Genomic DNA, 20,672 nt, shown 5'->3' with positions numbered 1-20,672 from the left:
ATATCCAGTTCATTCCTTCTGATTTATACCAGTGTTTGATCTTCTATCTGACTTTAGATGGTCTACTATAAATTCATTTATTCAAAAAAAAATAAAGGGGTATAGTCCACAAATTAAGTAGCCTACTGTAATTCAGTCTGACTCCTCCTCCTCATATAAATAAAAATGCAACTCAAGGCCTTTAGGAAACCTCTTTTGAAGTGTATGGGTGGCACCGGTATCCACTTCTTCTCACAACCAGTCTCCAGCCAGACTGAGGCTCGCTTTCAAATGATGTTGGGCGGTGAGGCGTCTCTCTGGGTGTAACCTGCCTAACAAGCTGCCTCTGTATGCAGTAGGCATGCGTGCGTGTGTGTGTGTGTGTGTGTGTGTGTGTGTGCAGTAGTCATATTTTAGATATACTTTTACACCTAATATGAATATTGTAAATGTCAATGTTGAGGTGTGCATTTGCATTAAACATTACTGCCTTATCATCATGACCAGTACAAAGGTGTTTCAGCTTGTATTAGCATAAGGTAACAGATGTGCCAACAAACACCAGTAAACAAATACAGCTGTTATGATGTATGAATAATAGATGAAAAAAAGAATAAAGTTTAAGTAGGTTTGATGACGCTGTTGGGATCAGTGTTCTGTCACCTCCCAGTGGACATTGTAGGTAAAGGCAGAAATGATTAAACTGTTTATTTTATAACAGTATATATAACGTTTATTAAATAGGAAGTCACATTGAGATTCAATATAATAATAATAATAATAATAATATAATAGACAGAGTCAAAATAGCAGCGCCAAGGACATGACAACACAACAATATCAAAGCAAACAGACAAGGCGGCAATATTTTGGAAGCTGGCAGTGACCATTTACATTATTCTACATTAAAGTTTATTTAAAGGGGCACTATGTAGTTTTGGAGGAGAAATTCAAACACAAAATTATAATTGAGTAAACAAGCTGTCCCAAGAGGGATATAAGGTCCCCAGAACACTGTTTGAGAGCTCGAAAGGTGGCAGGGTCCGCCAAATATAAACAAAGTAAAACAGTATGAAACCGTGATGTCCTTTAGGGTCAGTTTCTTTATTCAGTTTATTCAGATTTTTTAGTTGCTTTGAATTCATTATAGGTAGACATATACATCTTTTCAAATGCAAACGTTGAGCTAGAGTGTGGTTGCACGGACATAAGCTTGTGTGCTACAATGCAGTGGGCAGGACTGAAAATCCTAATAATTCGTCATGTTAGTCTGCTACTTCTGTGCAACACTAACCTCATATCCTTTCAGAACTGTCATTCAATTCCCCATCGGTCCGCCAAGCACCCTCTTCTGCCCATTACCTGTCCTTGTCTGCACACTAATCACCTCATCAAGCCCCACTATCAATGCCAACCACTTTCTCTTCCTCATGATCATCCGACTGCCTTCAAGTTGCAGTCTGTAAGCCTGCCTTTAAAGCTCATAGAGACTATTTTATTTTACTATTTTAGACTATCTGTCTTTGCTTTTGTCCCCTTCAACTGCTTTTGGTCATCTTTCTGAGTGTGTGGTACGTGTGGTTTATGTCTACTGTATGTGTTAAATACTAAAAGAGAGGTTGCACAATATGAAAATTAAATCTTTACTGACTGAATAAACAAAGACATTAAAATCTACAGTAGGCGTTAACTAATTCTTTTTTGTCATTTATGTCAGATGACTGAGATGTGTTCAGGACTTGGTTGAAACTTGATGGCAAATGTTTGGAATATTGTTCAACAAACATGAGGTTAATATGTCCCAGATAACAGAATTTCATTAGGGAAAAAAAACAGTTTTAATCTTCTTTTTTTTTACCACTGTACTGGGGTCAGTTGAAGATAGCTGAACTTAATACATTTCTGTACAAAAATAATGATACATTTATAAAGGTTTATGGGCTAATGAAGTACTGATGCTAGTGAATATTTCACCGTGTTGTCAGAGTGATGTTATTCAAGGATGACGCCAAAGCAATTTAGACATCTGATCTTTATAAACTCCAACATTTAAATAGGTGTCTCGTGTGAGTCCTATTTTCAGTCAGATAGATAGACATGATGTTTTAATTCCTAGAATAATACACTTTTCCAATAGCCAGCAAGCCTAAATCTCTTTTAGTATCCAGCCCTAAGGCTCCAGTAATTGACTGATAGTGCCATCTAGTGCATAGAATCTATACAGTTACATTTCTGATGGAAGTTCAACCTAAAACATACGGTTTTGCATGATGAGCTGACATTTTTGGCTTTTGCATCATCTTAAAGTGAACACAGTTTTGCTGTAGAAAATCCTGGTTTATTTTGCTTATCACCTTGTTTTATTTTGTTTTAATTTGGGTTTGTGAAAAAACATTTAGCTAATTATAGGCACTGAACTTGTAAGACAAAGATTTATAGATATATCATGTATAATGTTATTATATAAGCTTTATTGACCTTTCTTGATGTGCCCTTAATTTGTTATTGCTCACTCGTAAATATGTTTCGGGCTGGCCCAGTCCTACTGCTTGTGACTTGTAGAGATGTGACTTTACTGTTGTGGGTTGTGTTTAAGTTTAAAGTAAGTAAGTAATTTAACTTAAATTGTAGTTTTATCTGGACAGTCTGTCAGATTAAATACATAGCGACATTAGTCATACAATGTTGTTGTGCCTGCCAGCGTTTGGATTTGATTTGTGAAATAAAGTTATTGTTAAAAAAAAAAAAAAAAGACACACACCCGAAATCCTCAACTTCTAATGCCTCATGGGAGTTGTAGTCCACGGGTGATGTGCTTGATGTATGCTAACAAAATAATCGTTGTTTTATATTTGAAACGATAAGGTTAACAACATTTATTACGACGCACAGTGTTTGATAACTCTTTGGGTTAGAAATGTTGCATGTAAGTGTTTTGTTTCAGCTTTTCAGAAAGTTTGATGAAAGAAAGTCTCGGTAGAAAAAAAGCAGGTCAACAGCGGAGCCCGGAAGTAGGGCGGGACCTCGGCGCTTTATAAACATGGCCGTTAAGTCCTTTACAGCATCGGGTCCTACGTTTGGCTGAATTTGTTAGACTTTCAGGAAGTCACCGAGGGTAACTAGTGCCGTAACAGGTGGGAAGAAAATGTAGACGTACAACGGACGCCTCTAAATTAGTTTAATCGTGTCATGACCGCGCGGGGACGGCGTTAATAAACTTAATGTAGTACTTTACGCTAGCTAGCTAGCCAAGCTAACGCCGACGTCTCAACGTTAACTTCTGTCAACTTTTTCAACCAGCTAGCGTAATCTGCTTTTTGACTGCTTATCGACATGGAGGAGTGCCGTCGCTGGCCCAGGCTGTCTCTATGAATATTTTACACACGGACGTGTCGGATTTACTCAGCTAAGGGCTCAGCAAAACTTTCTTCCAGGCTCCTTTTTGGGTTGTTTTTTTCCACTGGCAGCAGCCGAGGGTTTGTCAGGCGCTCGTTTATGAACATCACGGAGAGGTGCGGACATAAACAATGTTTTCTGTCAAACCCATGAAACCAACCTTCAAGTGTTACCTTCCTCCTCTTCAGGTATGTGTAACAGCAGAGTTCACTTTACATGTCAAATAATTTATTGAAGTGACTTTTGGCTTGTAAGTTGTTGTGACTGGGGTGTTGCGGAAGGAGAGTTTTGACGTGTGTTATCAAAATTATAAGAAGAGTTAGTCCGAAAAAGGGATGCCATCTATTTAATTTGGAGAATTGAAACCCCCATGGTGCATCTGATACCATTTTGAAAGGAACAGTATCCTCTCAGTTGTTTGGCTTGATTTGCCTACAGGTGCATGCACTTCTCCAGACAGTAAGTCGAGGAGTTTGCGTACAAAATCACTGTTTAAACAGTCAAGGTCAAGACTGGAGGTGGGAAGTGTTTTGTGTTGAGATAACATTTTTCCCTTGGTGTTTTGTTTTTTTAAATGTATATCTAGTTTAAAATTATCATATTTTCATGGGCATGATTTGGTCTTGGAAGTCACTTACAGATTGTAAACTCTGAATAAAAGTTAACCTGATCGCTTACATGTAAGTCTAGGCAAATGCTTTCAAGCGAGGGTTAATCAAACTTTGCTGTGATGGCACATTTATGATTCACATAACTCAGATTCCTTCACTTCCACCCCACATCAGCACTTTAACCTCATAGTCATTCATTCACTTGAAATTGCTGCGCTGGAGCCGAGCCAACTATGAAAAACACATGACTGTCCAACTGCTTATGGACTGTCACTGTATCTTCTGCAACTGTGTGCAGTATTTGGGGATCCAGTATTAATAGCATTAGTCGACTGCTGTGTATCTTTGGTTCCTTCTAGTTTTGTGAACAGCATGCCCCAGCCTTATCATCGCCTACCACATGTTGTGACTGTTTATGCACCACAAATTCAACAAAACAAATTATGACAGCTGTCAGGAACATGGTCAGAAGATAGAATCTAAAGCATGTTGTTATTTTCCAAGCCCCATTGTGAGTCCTCACAGTTTTGTTTTTATCAGCTCTACACTTGGAAGCAATTTATATTTCGTGTTTTCTTCCCTATACAAGGACCCTTTTGAGTGGTCCCTTTCTAGCCCCTCCACCTTTAAACGACATTACTGCAATTATTCATTAACCATATGACAAGCAAGTGTTTAACTAACTCACATGTGGCTTATGCTTTTTTTTTCTAGACTGATGTGAAGAAGACTATTGAACCACCCATTAAAAAGTTGGAGCCTAAGCTACTTCAAGGTAAATTTATTTTTGTGTTATCCTTAAAACAGTTGGCACAGAAACACACTTTTAACTGAACAAGACCTGTCTATTTGATCAAAAGCATATCAGATATTCTTTGTGGATTTACATTTTATTTTGAGATTATGTTAATAATCAGACAAAAGACTGTATTTGCCTTGTATCAGATGTACTGTAGCCATCCCCTGTGTGCAAAGAGGGGATGTAGTTAAGTAAGCAGAAGACTTGTACTTTGGCAAAAAAGTGTGTCATTGACTAAAAAGGTCTTGTTAATCATGTTAATCTTGTCTACATTTATTATTAAGCAACCTCAGCGCTGTGAGAGTTTAGCATAAAGCGTCTAAAATAGAGAATTGGGTTTGTTACTTCCTTTTGTCTCATTTGCATCACTGTCAGTCAGTGTTGCATTTCTTTAAAATACTCTGTGGTCTTAAAACCTCTCAAGTTCAACATGAAATCTTGGATGAAGCTACAGTAGATAATACGTCACCCTATTTTACAGCTGGCATTGTGTAATCAGACTGGTTGAACAAGCATTTCAGCCAAAGCAAACATGCCCCATTCTGTTTCATCCTGATCTAATGCAAATGTTTTGCCCTTTATCTGTATTTATTTCCTATGTTCAGCTTTCCCAAGATGTCAAGATTTCTCCTTACACAGTATTTGCCTGTTGTCCATTTATATGCATCAAGATTATATTTTGTCATCAAGATGAACATAGTGAAAACACCACAGTTTGACATTATGCAGTGCTACCATACCGTATTTTTAAATAAATGTACTGTAAATTCTATGATGCTCAAAAATTGTAACTTCCTTTTTTATAGGATTTTGCTTCCCCTCTGGGCTTCTGCAGCAACTGCAGTAACTCAATCTTAAATTAATAAAAGCAGGAACATTCTCTATAAAATGTAATAATCTAAACCTTGTTTGGCATTTGACAACATCACTTTTAGGGCTACTACGCAGTTACTTTCTTTAAATATGTTTAGCTCACCAAATCTGTAATGGCTTCTCAAACATCAATGTATTTGTTGATCAGACCCATCCTAATTTAAACTATTAGAGTGCAGGTTCTTTACTGATGATGCGAGTGCGCCCTTTAATGAGGATTTATTAACATCACCCTGCCAGCAATATTGCACGAGCAGCAGTTTAGTGCCTCTGCAGCTTTCAATCACCTGGGTGTCTCTGTACCTGTTTCTCTCAAGCTGTTCCAGGCAAGACTTATGTTCCCATCATGATGCCATAGTTGGCAGCTATTATTTATTCTGATTCAGGTCTGAGCAGTTGACTTGGGAGCTCATGGGCGTGGCTCAACACCCCCTTTGTATAGTGTTACGTAACGTGTTTTTTGTTGTAGTAAACATACAGTGATGTCCTCTATAAAAGCAAGAGAGAGTTCTTAAGCCTTAAATTAACTGTAGTTTACAGTTTCACATCTTTATACGGTTTCTTTAGAGCCACTCAGAAACTTTATTTGCTGCACTTTAGTTAACTGTGTTTTATTTAAGCCAATGCTGACGTGAGAACTGAAATTGACTTCTCGCTTAACAGCTGGAAAAACAAACTTTCCATACATTTCCAGGCAGCATTGCCACTTGCTCCTTTTCCATCTTTGCAGCCGATCAGACAAACCAGTTACATGAACAGCTGACTGTACATTTGCTGCGTGCTGCTCTGAGGCAGTCCTTTGATGTGACTGTCTGTTGGACTCCACCCTGCTGCCCCAGTTCTCATCTTTTAAAAATCCCTTGGGGAACTTTATATAGCCACATTCTTGTCTAACTGTTAATCGTTTTGTGATCATGTTAAAGAGGCAAGGGTCTTGTTACTTATAAAGATAGTTTATAAAAAAGCTGCCTCGTCAGCCTAAAGCCAAAGTAAAATCTATAATGTGACTTGCATGTGGCAGAACTAAAGGGGGTTACTGTCCCACTTGTCATCACAGAAACCTTGGAGGTGTGCAGGGCCTTTTGGCTTTTTTAAAGTAAAGTAATTTCAGCTTTTTTTAAGATCTTGATTTTACAACCATGACTCTCTCACAAAAAGCATTCAATGTGAGATTTGTATATGTGGTTGCACACCTATCAGTATAAATAAAATTATGTTATACTGTGTCTTTGGCTTGGAATCATTTGTTTTGCACTGGGAAGTTAGGCTAAAAAATCCCAAACTTGGAGGTTCAATAGATTGTGATTGCAAAGCAGTATGTTTGTAAATTAGAGATGATAATAATAATAAAAACGTTATTGTTTAGTTTGAGTCTGAGAAATTGAATAAGGGATTGCACATACCAATTTATAGCCTGGTTACATGAGGCCGTTACATTCAATGCAGAAAGTCAAGTGCTGGTATGAAGATCAGAGTTAAACCAATTAATCTTAATTTACTTAACATTGTCTTTGTAATCTTCTCTCTCTGTATTCTTCTTGGAACCATAGGTTTTACACTTGCATGTTTTTTTTGTTTTTTTTTCTCACCAGGGGAGATAGTTGTTAATGAGGTGAACTTTGTGAGGAAATGCATCAGCGCTGAAAGCAGCCAAGATGATCTTTGGGGCAAGTTGATATGCACCAACTTTAAGGTCTCCTTCATCCCCCAAGATGCCCCAGCAAAACAGGTATTTGTGTTGACGGACTAAGTCAAAGTCAAACTGTGCTGTTTTATACATTTAGCCTTTCCAAGTAGCTGTCAAAAAATAGTGCTGATGTTTTAATGTTCTGATGTCTGATCATTAAGATAATATAGTTGTCTCACATGGCTCCAGTTTAAGCTTGTGAACTACATACGTGCTGTCAGCGTACTGCTGAATAGCTTAAACACTTCCATTTGCACAGCCTTGTTTATATGTGCAGTGCATCTGGCAAGGAGGAAGGAAAACTTCCTGCTCTACATTGTCGGTGATATCGCACAAGAAGTGAGAGAACAGACGTCATTTCCAGTTTTGGGGCAGACTGTTGCCATAATAACAAAATGGAACTTGGTCTTTGCTCAGTCTGAGGGGATCAACTTGATCTACCCACCAATGTTTGAGACAATATTTTGGTGAGTTATGGGTGTAATGTGATGTCTACAGGATACAGGTTGTCATACTTTTTTTTTGTTGTTGTTTTGCCTTTATCACAGAAATCCAAGCTGTCCCACCTCCTGCTTGGAGAGCACGACATCCCTCTCACCTGTCTGGAGCAAGTAGTAACAGGTATGTCTGGTGGCAACATTTGTAAAATAACATTGGTAGCTTTTTTATTTTCATGGAAATGACATTTACCTCCTGACTTCCACATGGTTAAATCTTATTACCAGAGCCCAAATGACCTCCAAATTAACTGTTAACCAAACTATTAATTTTGTTGTGATAATAAACAAATAAGATGGCTAATATAAGCATTTCTTTGTGTATTTGGCAGATGTTAACCTCTTTTTCAATCAAATTTCCCCTGATTTTAAGATTCAATCAACTCTTTCAGCAGATACTGATGATCTGTACCCGGTCATTTTGAAAGAGTAAACTATGATCAGAATTGAAATTCAATGTGCCTCTCATTAATCTTTGACAGCTTGGCTGACTTGTCTCGTTTGTTGTTCTCTCCTGGTCAGCAATCTGATAACAAGTGATGTCACAGCTAAAGCTGTGATTAGTGGCAGTGCAGCCCGGCTGGGATTAGCCTTGTTTATATATCTCATTGCTGTCGATTGCTGACACTGCGAGGGCAACTGCCCAGAGCAGTGTTTGCTGTGTTACAGTGAGGGAGTAGGAAGCTATGTTTTACCCAGCTTGTTTTTGACCTGTTTGAACTGGGCTACTAATGACAACATTAAAATAATTGTTTTTGTAAAAATATAGGAGTATTAAGAGCAGGCTCTACTGCTGCATAATATAAATAAAATCAAATATCAGTATGTCTTGATTGCACTAAATAGTAATATTTTGGGCATGACCACTTGTGGTCATGCCCAAAATAAATGGTATGCAAGGTTTAAATGGTATGCAAGGCCCCATTTAAACCAGGAAATGAAATGGTGATCTCTAATGGAGTATGTTTAGGTTAAGGTCATAGGTCGGTGCTCTGCATAAATCCCATGTTCCTAAAACCTTCATCCAAACATTTAGTATCAGTTGTCCAAAACTCTCAGGCAGAGTGTGCAATTGCAACCGGATGTTTTATTCTTAAAATAACACAGGACATGTATTCAGCCTTGGCAGAAATATGTGTTGAGTGTTTTGCAGTTGACAGTTATCCCTGTTGTGTCTGAATGCTTTAAAATGTATTCTTTCATCACTAAGCACTGGCATCCGCATTAGCTGAAGTATTCTATTTATGTTTTGTGTTTGTTCCTCTCAGTAAATGATACAAAGGGGAAGAAGAAAGTTTTGGGGTCAAACCAAAAGCTGAAGTTCAACCCAACAGAGCTCATCCTCTACTGCAAAGACCTGCGCATCATAAGGTTCTGCTTTGATGAGGCCGGGCCTGAGAGTGCCAAAAAGGTGAGTGGTACTCCATTTACCCTTTTTGTTTTCATATCAAACAATAGTAGGAATTTGATCTTTTTATAGACAACAATCAATGCTTCTCAGATTCTCAGAAACTTTACGTTAGCAGATTTAAGGATAATAAAGCCACCTTGTATAAAGATTGACAATTTCCCCTTTCTGTCTTGGGCGCCCTCTGTGGCAGCATAAAAAAATGCAAATTGCTGCCCCAGTGCTCCTATCGATCTGACCTGGGGACAGTAAGATCATTGGGCTGAATGCAACACAAATGGCACCAATTTTCACCACAAGTGGCCCATTTCATAAAATGTTTTAGACATATTGGCCTTAACTTTCTTATTGCCATACCTCCTGATGACTAATTGCTCAGTATTCCCCTTTTCTCAGTTTCCCTTGTCCATTTCACTGTTATTTGTTGCTGACTAAACTTTTCCTTTCCTGACTGCGTGAGCTCACACAGGCACACACACACACACACACACACACACACACACACTCTGTTATGACCCCCTTCCTCACTGACAAGGATATTTGTGTCATCCAAACTTTGATGTCCTGCTCTTCCTCTCTCCATCTGAATAGAAATGACTAACGTTTCACACAGCATTTTCAGTGTGGCCGTTAGCCTTTAGCAGACATTGAGAACAATGCTTATTCAAGACGAAGGAAACTGAGAATGATCCCGATTGTAGGAACAACTGGCAGCGTGACTGTGACTCATCTCCTGCACGGAGAGATCGGATGGACAGATGTTTTATTATTCAGATTAGAGCTCAGCTGAGGGACCTGTAACTCAAGGGGAATGCCAGTATATATTGATATTATGTCTTGATATTTGGACGATGTTCCAGTGGAAGGAAGTTGCACACAAGGGAAATTAAAGGAAGTGCTTATAATACAGATATAGTGACCAGGCATGTGCTACCTAGCAGTTTGCTTTGACGGATTTTACGACAACTTTACTTTTGGAAATTCTTAGTAGAAGGACAAATGCTCAAACCAGGAAGTTGTCACCTGGGAAAGAACCTGCCAGGTTCTGGGAACTTGTTACTGCTTGAAAGGTTAACACAGCCAAGTGTATCCAAACATGTTGCACTTTCACATTCTCTAACCATGGGTGTTGTGTAAAAAATATTGTGGTATCTGGAGCTGCAGAAGTCCTAGACATAAATATGTATTTGTGAATTATGTGCCCAAAGGTCTTCAGGAGCTCTTGGCTCCCTGCAGCCTCACTACGTGACCCACAAGAGTTAGGCAGCTGTATATCTCTTTACAGCGTGCCAATGAAACGTACTTGAATGTGAATATACGCAGTTGCATGTCTGATCTCCTCCCGTGTCATCTGGGAGCAATTTTTGCGTAGGTTTTGGAGGACTTGGGAGCTGCACAGCACATACCTGCAGCACATTTGGCTGACAGCAGTTTTATTGTATAGCACTGCATTAAACACTCTTATGGCCAGTGTTGCAAGTCTCCCATTTAATGTGTTTCAAAAAAGCAGTATTCAACTTATTTTGCATTCTCTGTTGTGCACAACAGAATATGGAAGGTTATTTATGTATAGAGCACTGAAATAGAAATGAGTCTGCCCTCCATCACTCCTTTTTGAGTGTATTTATGGACACCATGTATGTAATTACAGTTTGAACCTAAAACAGGACTCAGTCCTTTTTTTTCTTTGTGACATATGGGATTAAGCCAGCCTATAATAGCTTATTTTGCCATAGGAAATTACAGAGTTGGGAGCAGCCATGTCTACACACACACACACACACACACACACACACACACACACACACTCTTTTTCTGTGTCCTCTCGTGTTATTCGCAGCTTTACTACTGAATGGACTGCTTTGTGTGACTCCAGTAGAGCCACAGAGAGATTCTGTCGTGTAAACGCAGAGCAGTGGGCTGTCAGTTAAACATTTGCCTTCCCAGGTTTCACTTGTTCTTGTGTTTGTATGGTTACAGAGCATACCTCAGAGTTCACGTTAGCACTCTCGGTGAACCTCAGTTTGATGATGTTTAATTGATCCAACCTTTCAGCTGTGTTTTTATTGTACTGTATGTCCCATTAAAGTACTTTGTCTTTCTATTCTAGGTTTGCCTTGCTATCGCCCACTATTCCCATCCAGCTGACCTTCAACTGCTGTTTGGTTTTGAGTATCAAGGGAGGCGTTACCATGAATCTAAAGGTATGGATACAGCTTACCATATTTCTTTTATTGCTGCTAAAAGAGGTGACATGTTTTGAAAAGGTTGCCCTCTCCTGTTAATCCACATTTAAGTATTCCAAATTTGACTCACTATGTTTAATTTCTCTGCATTATACTCAATAATCTCAATGTGTATCTGTGTTCCCAGGTGAGCAAGTCAATGGTTCCAGCCCCCGAGGAGGATTACAAACCCCCATCTTTGACCGTCCTTCAGACTGGGATCGCGAGATCAAGAGAACCGGGGCATCAGAGTGGAGGGTGTGCTCCATCAACGAGGGCTATGCCATCTCACAAAGGTTTTAAGCTCATGTTGTTGATAGTAGGCAACTTATGATGGCTAGCGTAGGCAGAGCGCATCTGTAGCTCCTTCAGTTGTTACGGATACTCTAAATTTTACCCTTGACTCATACTAAGTATGTTTTGGCAAGACACTGTGTTTACACTGTAAGCTTTTTTACTTCATGAGTGACTTTAGGAAAAAACCTTGTGAATGCCTCTAACATGCAAGGCTATTTTGGACAATATATGCTATTCATCTGGGTTAAGCAGTGACATCATGGCGGGTTTCAAAGTGAGGATTGTGTAGTTTTTTATGTGGAATTTAAGAAAAGACTGGAAATTGCATAATAGTAGCTGCATAAATCACATGAAGCTAAAACAATAGTTATAGTACACCCTAAATCAGTTTTCCCTCAATCGAAGAAAAACCCTTACTGCTGAAGATACAAACCAGATGGAAGTATTGAGGACAGTCAAATTACTACCATTAGTACAATATTATGGTTTGTCAACATGAAGCAAGACAATTGGCTTATTTATATAAAAAAGATGGGCATGGGTTTAAAGAGTATAGCCTAAATGTATCTTTTCTTACTTTAGGATGTCACTTTCCTTTTTAGTGGTGTCTTTTGTGATTCCTGTGTAACACCACTCTTTCTCTAACTCTTCTTTTTAGTCTTCCAGAGTACGTTGTGGTCCCTGTTTCTTTGGCAGATCTGGATCTTAAGAAATACTCTATGTACTTTACTGATCAGCGCATCCCTGTGAGTACTTCAAGCTCTGATATCTCCATTAAATGTGGAAGGAATACTTTTTCATTTATCCTTTTCAGTTATGTATTATTAGGACTATATTATTAGTTTATTATTGTAATAATCATTATCTGCCAATCCCAAGTTGATTGATCAGAGCATCCCTTTGATTTGGCCACTGATCCAATGTTCTTCCTCATAGCTCTGGTGCTGGAATCACCCAAATGGAAGCGCTCTTGTGCGCATGACCGGCATTAATGATCCAATGCAGCAGAAGAAGATTGATCAGAGGTACAGCCAAGTCCTCAGCTTCATTCAGATTCAAAACATGTATTAAATGTGTTGATCTACTGTCTTTCACACTGAAATTCAATAGCAGCCAAACAGACATTCAACTGTAACAGTGAAAAAAGAAAGTGTTGAACTTCTCTTATTTCTTATAATTCAAAATCTATATTTTTTAGTATTTCAGCTGTAATGATCTGAATATACAAATGTCGTGCTACAGCTGTTTAAAGGCGTCCCTAACTCATTCATCTACGTCTGTCTTGTGTTGTGCAGGATCTTCACTGCCATCACAAAAAGCCACCCACAGCGCAGTGAAGTCATCAAGTCAGAACTAGACAAGTGTCTGCCGACCATCCTGGACATACAGAGCGCCTTTGTTAAAATCAGGCAGATCTGTGTCATAGGTGAGCCTCTTTGCGACTTTGAACACTTAACAGTAGATACCCACAGTAGTATTCAACCTCGGTGTGAAGTATATCTCAGTGCACGTGCTTGTTTATCGTAGGGCAAGGGTTTGACTGTGTCTTGATTGTGTCCAGATCCTTATGAGGAGTCTGAGGAGAGGTGGCTCACTTCGATTGAAAACTCACGTTGGCTGGAGTATGTCAGGTATGTAAACAAACTGCATGGTACCTCTAATAAACTACCAGTGCTGTGAAGGTTTAGAGTCAAAATCAAAATGTTTCACGATGTTTGTGTTATCCTTCCTTCCTACTTTCATGAGAAGGGGTTCTTTTTCGGAAAGCCTTATTATTCAGCCTTGAAATGGTGTGGTAATTGGCAGCAACTGGTGACTGTCATCTGCTTGCCTGGTCGGTAACTAAAATATTACTACGTGTTTTTCAAAGTCAGTTAACATTCTGTTTGTGATTTAAGGGCTTTCCTGAAACACTCAGCAGAGATGGTGTACCTCCTGGATGGAAAGAATGCTTCAGTCATTCTTCAAGGTAAGACTCACTCTTTGTCTTTATCAATCATTAGTCCCTATTTTAATACCTCTATTTGTGAGATTAAAAGTTAAAGGTTAATTTATTAGTCATTTTACAACACCAGGGTTGTAGAACAAAATTGAATTTTAGACTTTAGACTTTTATTTATCCCACATCGTGGAAATTTACTTGTTACAGCAGCAGGTAGAACAGACATACAATAAATACACCAGCAGGTAGACAGACATCCAATACGTACAGGGGACATAAAACAAGTAGACTTAAAATACTAAAAAGGATTTAAATAAGAGACAGAAAATATAAATGTGTAGAAAAATAAAATAAAATAAAATTAAAATAAAATAAAATAAAAAGGTATTAACAAGGTATTATAAGTCCTACATGCTTATCTCCTTATGCTACATAAGAAAACAAACAAACAGCCAAACTATTTTATACGGTGGCTTTGGTTTGGCTTCAAACACATATTTGCACACCAGCCATAATGCATTTTAAATATGGTGGTCAAATTAAAATCATTACCATATTCTTACCATCAGAGTGACCTTGAACATTTTTGCTTTGACCACTTTGCTTGCAAGCTTGTTAGTGAAGAATTTGGTTTATTTTTATGCCTCTACAGAGGAAGAAGACAGAGACCTCTGCTGTGCCGTGTCCTCCTTGGTGCAGCTCATGTTGGACCCTCATTATCGCAGCCTCATCGGCTTTCAGGGTTTGGTGCAGAAGGAGTGGGTGATGGCTGGCCATCGCTTCTTGGACAGATGCAACCACTTAAAGAAGAATGACAAAGTGGAGGTATTTGTCTGACAGTAAATAACCAAGTACAAGTTTGAATAGATCTGTCAAAGCCCTTATTCTTCTTGTTTGTGTCTTTTTTTTCTTTTTTTTCTTTTGGTCTAGTCCCCTCTGTTCATGCTCTTCCTGGACTGCGTGTGGCAGATGATGAACCAATACCCAGCAGCGTTCGAGTTCACAGAGGCCTATCTGACAGTACTGAGTGATAGCATGTGGATCCCACTATTCAGTACTTTCCTCTTCAATTCTCCCAAACAGCGAGCTCAGCACTTGATGGTGAGGAAAACATACTATCTTACAATCCTGTGTACCAAATGCAGAAGATTTACGATAATCACGAATATATGTTTAAATCGATTAGATTAGAAAGAATTAGAATAAGCTTTTGCAAATAAGGCAGTTTATGAAATATAAACATCTGCACACAACATAAAAGTAACCTCATCTGCTGCCTGCTTACAAGTTAAACGTTACATATACGATCTATCAGAATGTGTTCACTCGCATGTAAAACAACTCTGTGTTTGTGTCATTGGTCAAAAATAGTAAACACACATTAATTCCAGGTGAGGGTGTGTAACAAAGCAACATGTTTTTGTGGTATCATTTCGTGTGACAGACTATAATTTCCTTCCTTGTGTGTCAGATAATCGACAGGAAAAAGCGCAACGTAATGCACACAGATAAAGATACACTGAGCTCGCGGTCAGGGATGTAACCAATGAATATGACAAGAGCAAATTATGGCAGTGTGGTGTTTTGTTTACCTTCATAGTTTGTTGGATCAAGTCTAGAAGGTTTTTCATAGTGTACAATAATGTTTTCTGTGTCTTACTATGTACAGAGCTTGAATAAGTTTTGTTTACTTTGCAGGACTTTGCTAAGAATAAAGCCATCCCTCAAGGAGAGGACCAGGTTGTGTATTTCCCTCCTGTCTGGAACTGGTCACAGCAGTTCTCCACCAAAGACCAAACCCTCTTTAACAACCCCATGTATGTAGGCAAAGGAGCTGCCTGTGTTCAGAACGGGGAGGTGAAAAGCTTCAGACGCACAAAGGTACACAAGACACTGACTGAGCTATAAATTTATGGTAGTGCTAGCAGCAGTTTGTTTGTGTGTTTTCGCTCTTCTTTTACAACCTTGGATATATAACCAGCACTTCCAACCTTCGAAAGAAGAAAGGAGTTTTACAGAGATTTTGCTTTCCTTCCTTGCCTCTGTGACCATTTCTAATCAATTTAAAGTACTAACAACTCCATAGACTTATTTTCAATGCAGATTACGATCAATAATGATGTATAAGTATTTTCCAAATAGGTCACCCCAGTCTTCTGTCTTTGTCTTATTTTCTGATGGAGTAAATGTTAATATGTTTAATCCATCAAGTCAGCAGGTGGTTTATTGGTGCTGAGAATTTATGGGCAGCTTGTTTTTGTGTCATCAGCAACTTCAGAAAGTGAATTATTACACAGAAAATAAATCATTGCTTTTTGCTTCCCCTGAAGTCGTAGGTTTTAGGATTGCGAGAATTTGATGACACAGTTAGAGATGCCCAAATTAAGAAAGTTAAATGAGCGACCTTTGGTTGTTCAGCCTGCTGCAGACTCTGTCAGAGAGTTGTTTATCACGTTTAGTGAAGAAAATCTAACCCTGTGTCCTTCCTCCAGCAGAAAAACTACAGTTCCACATTGCGAGGAACGACTGCATCTATGCGTAATGGACTGAGGGGTGGAGAAGAAACGCTGCCCAGGCGTGGCTCTCTGGTGTCAGAGCTGAAGCCTGATTTCTCAGTAGTGAAAGATGAAAGCCCTTCAGAGCGCTTCTTCAGGGACTGGTTCTCTCGACCTGCTGACCAGCAGGGCGTCCTGATTCCCCTGCTCATGCCCTCACACGTGGCCCTCTGGAAGCTCTTCTTTCTACGCTGGGTTCCCGAGGCCTGCATTCACAAAGGAGGCCCCATCACCGCCTACCACAAGCTCTCTCAACTGGTCGATGAGATCGAGATATTACAGATCCATCTCAGGCGGTACAAGGGACCCAGTCCAGGCAGCACTCCACTCCCAAGCCCAAGTGGGCCCCCTTCAGACCAGAGAAGGATGTATTTTAAGGCCAGTTCCCCGAATGACCCTCCTACACCTCCAGACTACCTTACCTCCTCCTTTCCCTTCACCCCAGTGGGAAACCTGTGCCGCCGCGGTATCCATGGGACTCCAATTAGCAAATTTCTGAACGGGGCAAGGATCTGGCTCTCTACAGAGACTCTAGCTAATGACACTGTCTGAGGTTGTGGGGCTCACATTTCTGAGCTCAGTACAGGCTTGCGTAACAATTAATCATCTTATTTTCTATTACCTCTTTCTAAAATACCAAGAAGGAACATGAGAAATAGAACAAATTAAATACAGGACTTAAATTATTTATAAACTAGAATTTGCACCGTTGTTGCTGCATTGAAATCTGAGGTTATGTTTAAACTGCGTGTCATCGACACGCCTGAATCATTTTTGTCCATTACAGTTGAGGAATTCAGATTGTCTGAAGCACATCCGCCTTACTGGCCAGTGAGTTGTTACTGTGAGGTCTCCTCTAACTGTGAAAGATCGTCATACTAATTTTATAATAGATGTATTTTCTTATTTACTAGAGCTTAGGTCTTTCTCAAGATTTTGTGAAGCTAACTGCTCTTTTTGCTGAGCATACTGTACGGCGCACACAAACGTTTATTTTAATATTGAGTTGAGATGAGGTCGAGAGCTCCCTCTCCAAGATTTACCTGTGAGTCACGCACATTTTAAAGCAATAACTGAAAGTTCACCAAGTATGTGTGAAGCAATGTTCTCAGTTTATTTGTCCTTTTTTGTTAAAACAAATCTCATTGGTCAGTAAGACGCCCTCACTGTAATAGTTTTCAACCAAATAGGAATGCTTGAAATAAAATAAAAAGGCCGTTTCTTTTGCAGCAGCAACGATGCTTTTCACTGAACACTGATTTCCAAGAATTCAATTTGTGTGTAACTTCCAGGAAATGTCATTGAAGATATTATATTATTTTATCTTTGTTTTTATTTCAGAAAGAGGAACAGAAAATACCACTGCTAACACACATTTTACGATGTGGTAAAGACAAAGAGGATCTGGCCTGGTATGAATGTAATTGGGCGTTTTCTTTTTCTTTTCTTTTCTTTTTGCACAGACTTGATGCTATTTGCTCCAAGTGCCCATATTTTGACGGTTGTGTTGGGGTCCCACTGTAAGTAGCAAATGGCGTGATTTCAGGGTCTTACTTTGTAGGTTAACTCTATTTTTGAAGCAGAGAAAACAACCTATATTTCTAGTATTGCAAAGCAGGTGATAATTAGAGGGGGAAGTGGAGCGGTGGGGACTTCAATCTGTGGTAGATGTTTCCTCTTCTCTTTAGAAGGGGGTTTTATTAACTTTTATAGAGGCCTTCTGGTAAGGCACTGAGGAGAGACTATTCAGATCGACTGTATCTGACTGGGTAAACGTTGGAAAGCAAAGGGACAGACCAGGGCTTTGACTCAAACCAGTCTCCAGTTTATAAGGTAGTGAGCTGGATTTCAAGCAGTGAAGTTAGTGATCCAAAGAACTTGACAGTGATGGGTCGATGACGAGTGACACAGCTTCAAGGCAGGAAACAACAGCAGTAATCTCATCTCATCATCTGGATAGCAAGTGTCGTAAGTACACCACATGTAGTTTTGATGTACCAAAGTAAGATTACGATAAAAGACTGTAGGGCACACAGGCTGGTCAGAGAAAGGCCTCAAGTTTTCAGCAGAGGGAACAGGATTGAAGAAATGAACACATTAACTGTTTAACATACTGTATGTAGCTATAACAATACTTACATTCGTATTAACATTTGTTCATGTTGGAGCATAAAGATTTTTATGATGCGATCAGGGAAATTTCCAGCAAACTTCTTTCAGATCGCTGCAAAGATTTTGACATTTGGACGTCTTTTAAAAGTGTTCACTACCAGTTGAACTAGGGACTGGTTTGATACACATCAGGAGAAATGGATCAGTCTCCAGTGCCTCTGTAGAACTGATGAGAAACTAGCACTGTGTAATGTCTTAAAATAACAGTAGAGCATTTCTTTTATAAGTCATTTTAAATATAAGACCACTGGACAGATGCAAAATATGTCCTATTATACAGGCGCATTGATCCTTAGATGCTAGATTAACCAGTTTCCAGCAGATAAACTCGTGATTCTTTGGCAATAACTAGTTCAGGTGTTTTTTGATATAGATGTGTATAGTGTGAGTGCAGGAGCTGCTCTCCAAAATGCTATTAATTGCACATTTTACTCAATATATAGGATAGTTTGTTTTAAGGTGGTTGTTGAATATAATTTTGGCAAATATTATAAATACTGTATATGCTTGAAATCTTCCAATTAATATTTTTGATTAATGGTACTAAATAGCTTTTATCCTTGATGTAGTCTTTATATTTTCTGGAGAGATATTTATATGCTGTGTTTTTCCACTAATTCACAGTGTTGCACTCTGCTGTAATTGCATGATGATCGTGCCGCTGTGGCGCAGTTTGATATTGATTAGCAGCAGATGTATTTATTCACTTATGCAAATGTTCTCTAAGCGGGATGCAGTTGCTGCTGTTCATCCCCTGTGCCTTTTTTGGGAAGATTTACCATTTTTGTAACTACTTTCTAGATCTGTTGACTTATTTTAGTTTTCTAAAACTGTTGATTTGTGAATTCTGTAAATCTAGTTAAAGTCAGAGGTACTGCACTGAAGCTGTTTTTTTTTCCTAACAGAAAATGAGGCTCAAATGTGTACCAGTAACCAATCATTACATTATTTTTCAAAGGAATTTGCTCTCTGGCTTTTATTTCCACTGGGTTTCACTCATGAAAACAAATCCATCCAAGAATCCACTTATTTTGTTGATTAATCTCAGACATTACAAATAATATGAAAAGAATGTCACAACAAAGCTTGTTCAATTGAATAAAAGTAGATGATTCCTGGTACCAAGTGACAATTATAATGATATCTGAGTCCTGTATACCAAGAGTTTGTCCTGGCAGTAAGAATTTAGCATTTCCTCTTTAAGGGTTATCAAAAGAAAGTGAACAAATGAAAGGGAGGAAGAAAAAGTAAGAGGTGTGTTTGTGCTTGATCATTTCAGAAGTACCACTTAACACTACACTTATTTATATAGCAGCTAAAGAAGAAAAAAAAAGTCCTGCGTGCCCCTCTGTGATTATAACCAGAAGCACAGTTTAACAAATTGAACAGTTGGAATAGAAACTTACAAGCAATATAATAAAGATCCTAATGAAACAATTGCTTTTGATGGTGTTTCTTAAAAGAAATCTATGTGGTCGTCAGGCATCTTTGTGACTGACATGAACTCCTTTTTTAAGTTTTTTTTTTCTTTATACTTTAAATATATGATTCCCTCCCTGGTGTTGATTGAACCATGGATTGAACTCACCTCCACCTCTCAGCAGTCTGGCTCAACAAGCTTATTTATACTCTTAATTTGAAGTGAAATTGATGTGAAGATTTGTTCTTCTGTACAAGTTGATACGATATAATATATATATGTGTTATAATAATATAGATTATACAATTAGATGCACATTACTGAGACTAATTTGGGTAATTTAAAAGGAGAAAACTAAAATCTCTTAGTGACACCAGCTTATGTTGACCAGTTTTTGCAGGTAATGAAATAAAGTTATAAAATCTGACTACATGTCAGAAAGGAATCAAAGCAGACCAGCAAAGAACAGTGTGTCTAACGTGCTGGTACAAAGTTGTGTGAACAGTATGATATTTTTCTTTTTCACATAACCAGGCGATTACATGCAAGAATAACAATTTACTTACTTGAATTAAAATATTGGTGCCAGGGTTGGGTTGTTTTAAGGCAAATGAATAATTTATTTTTTACACAAATCAAAAAAATGATTCAAAAAACCTGAAAAGAAAGTAAAATGCTCACACACAGAACAAATGGCTGGTTGAACAGACCTCAGGATCAATATGAAATAAAGGTTAAGAAGAAGAAAACATAAAGCAGCTGTATCAGTTATGACATTCATGGTAGCAGGTTATTCCTGCTAGGGGACTTT

General features: G+C 38.6%; 1 protein-coding gene across 2 annotated transcripts; it reads left to right on the top strand.

The window, feature by feature from the left end:
* Positions 1–2,987: 2,987 nt before the first annotated feature.
* Positions 2,988–19,402, top strand: mtmr10 (myotubularin related protein 10). Of its 2 annotated transcripts, none has more exons than XM_084359710.1 (16): positions 2,988–3,563; positions 4,701–4,761; positions 7,251–7,387; positions 7,894–7,966; positions 9,111–9,253; positions 11,361–11,454; positions 11,624–11,771; positions 12,431–12,518; positions 12,709–12,797; positions 13,068–13,198; positions 13,334–13,403; positions 13,671–13,741; positions 14,367–14,539; positions 14,645–14,815; positions 15,413–15,595; positions 16,210–19,402. In XM_084359710.1, exons 1-16 carry the CDS (start codon positions 3,507–3,509, stop codon positions 16,819–16,821), a joined length of 2,301 nt encoding a protein of 766 aa, XP_084215836.1. In that variant the 5' UTR covers positions 2,988–3,506; the 3' UTR covers positions 16,822–19,402. The 2 variants fall into 2 exon arrangements, with proteins under 2 accessions (XP_084215836.1, XP_084215835.1); XM_084359709.1 differs by having other exon boundaries at positions 16,207–19,402.
* Positions 19,403–20,672: the final 1,270 nt, after the last annotated feature.

This window comes from Pagrus pagrus (genome assembly GCF_965226575.1).
Source record: "Pagrus pagrus genome assembly, chromosome: 1".
Classification (NCBI taxonomy): Eukaryota; Metazoa; Chordata; class Actinopteri; order Spariformes; family Sparidae; genus Pagrus; species Pagrus pagrus.
The sequence above is the reverse complement of the archived record's forward strand: the minus strand, read 5'-3'. Positions and strand labels throughout refer to the sequence as shown.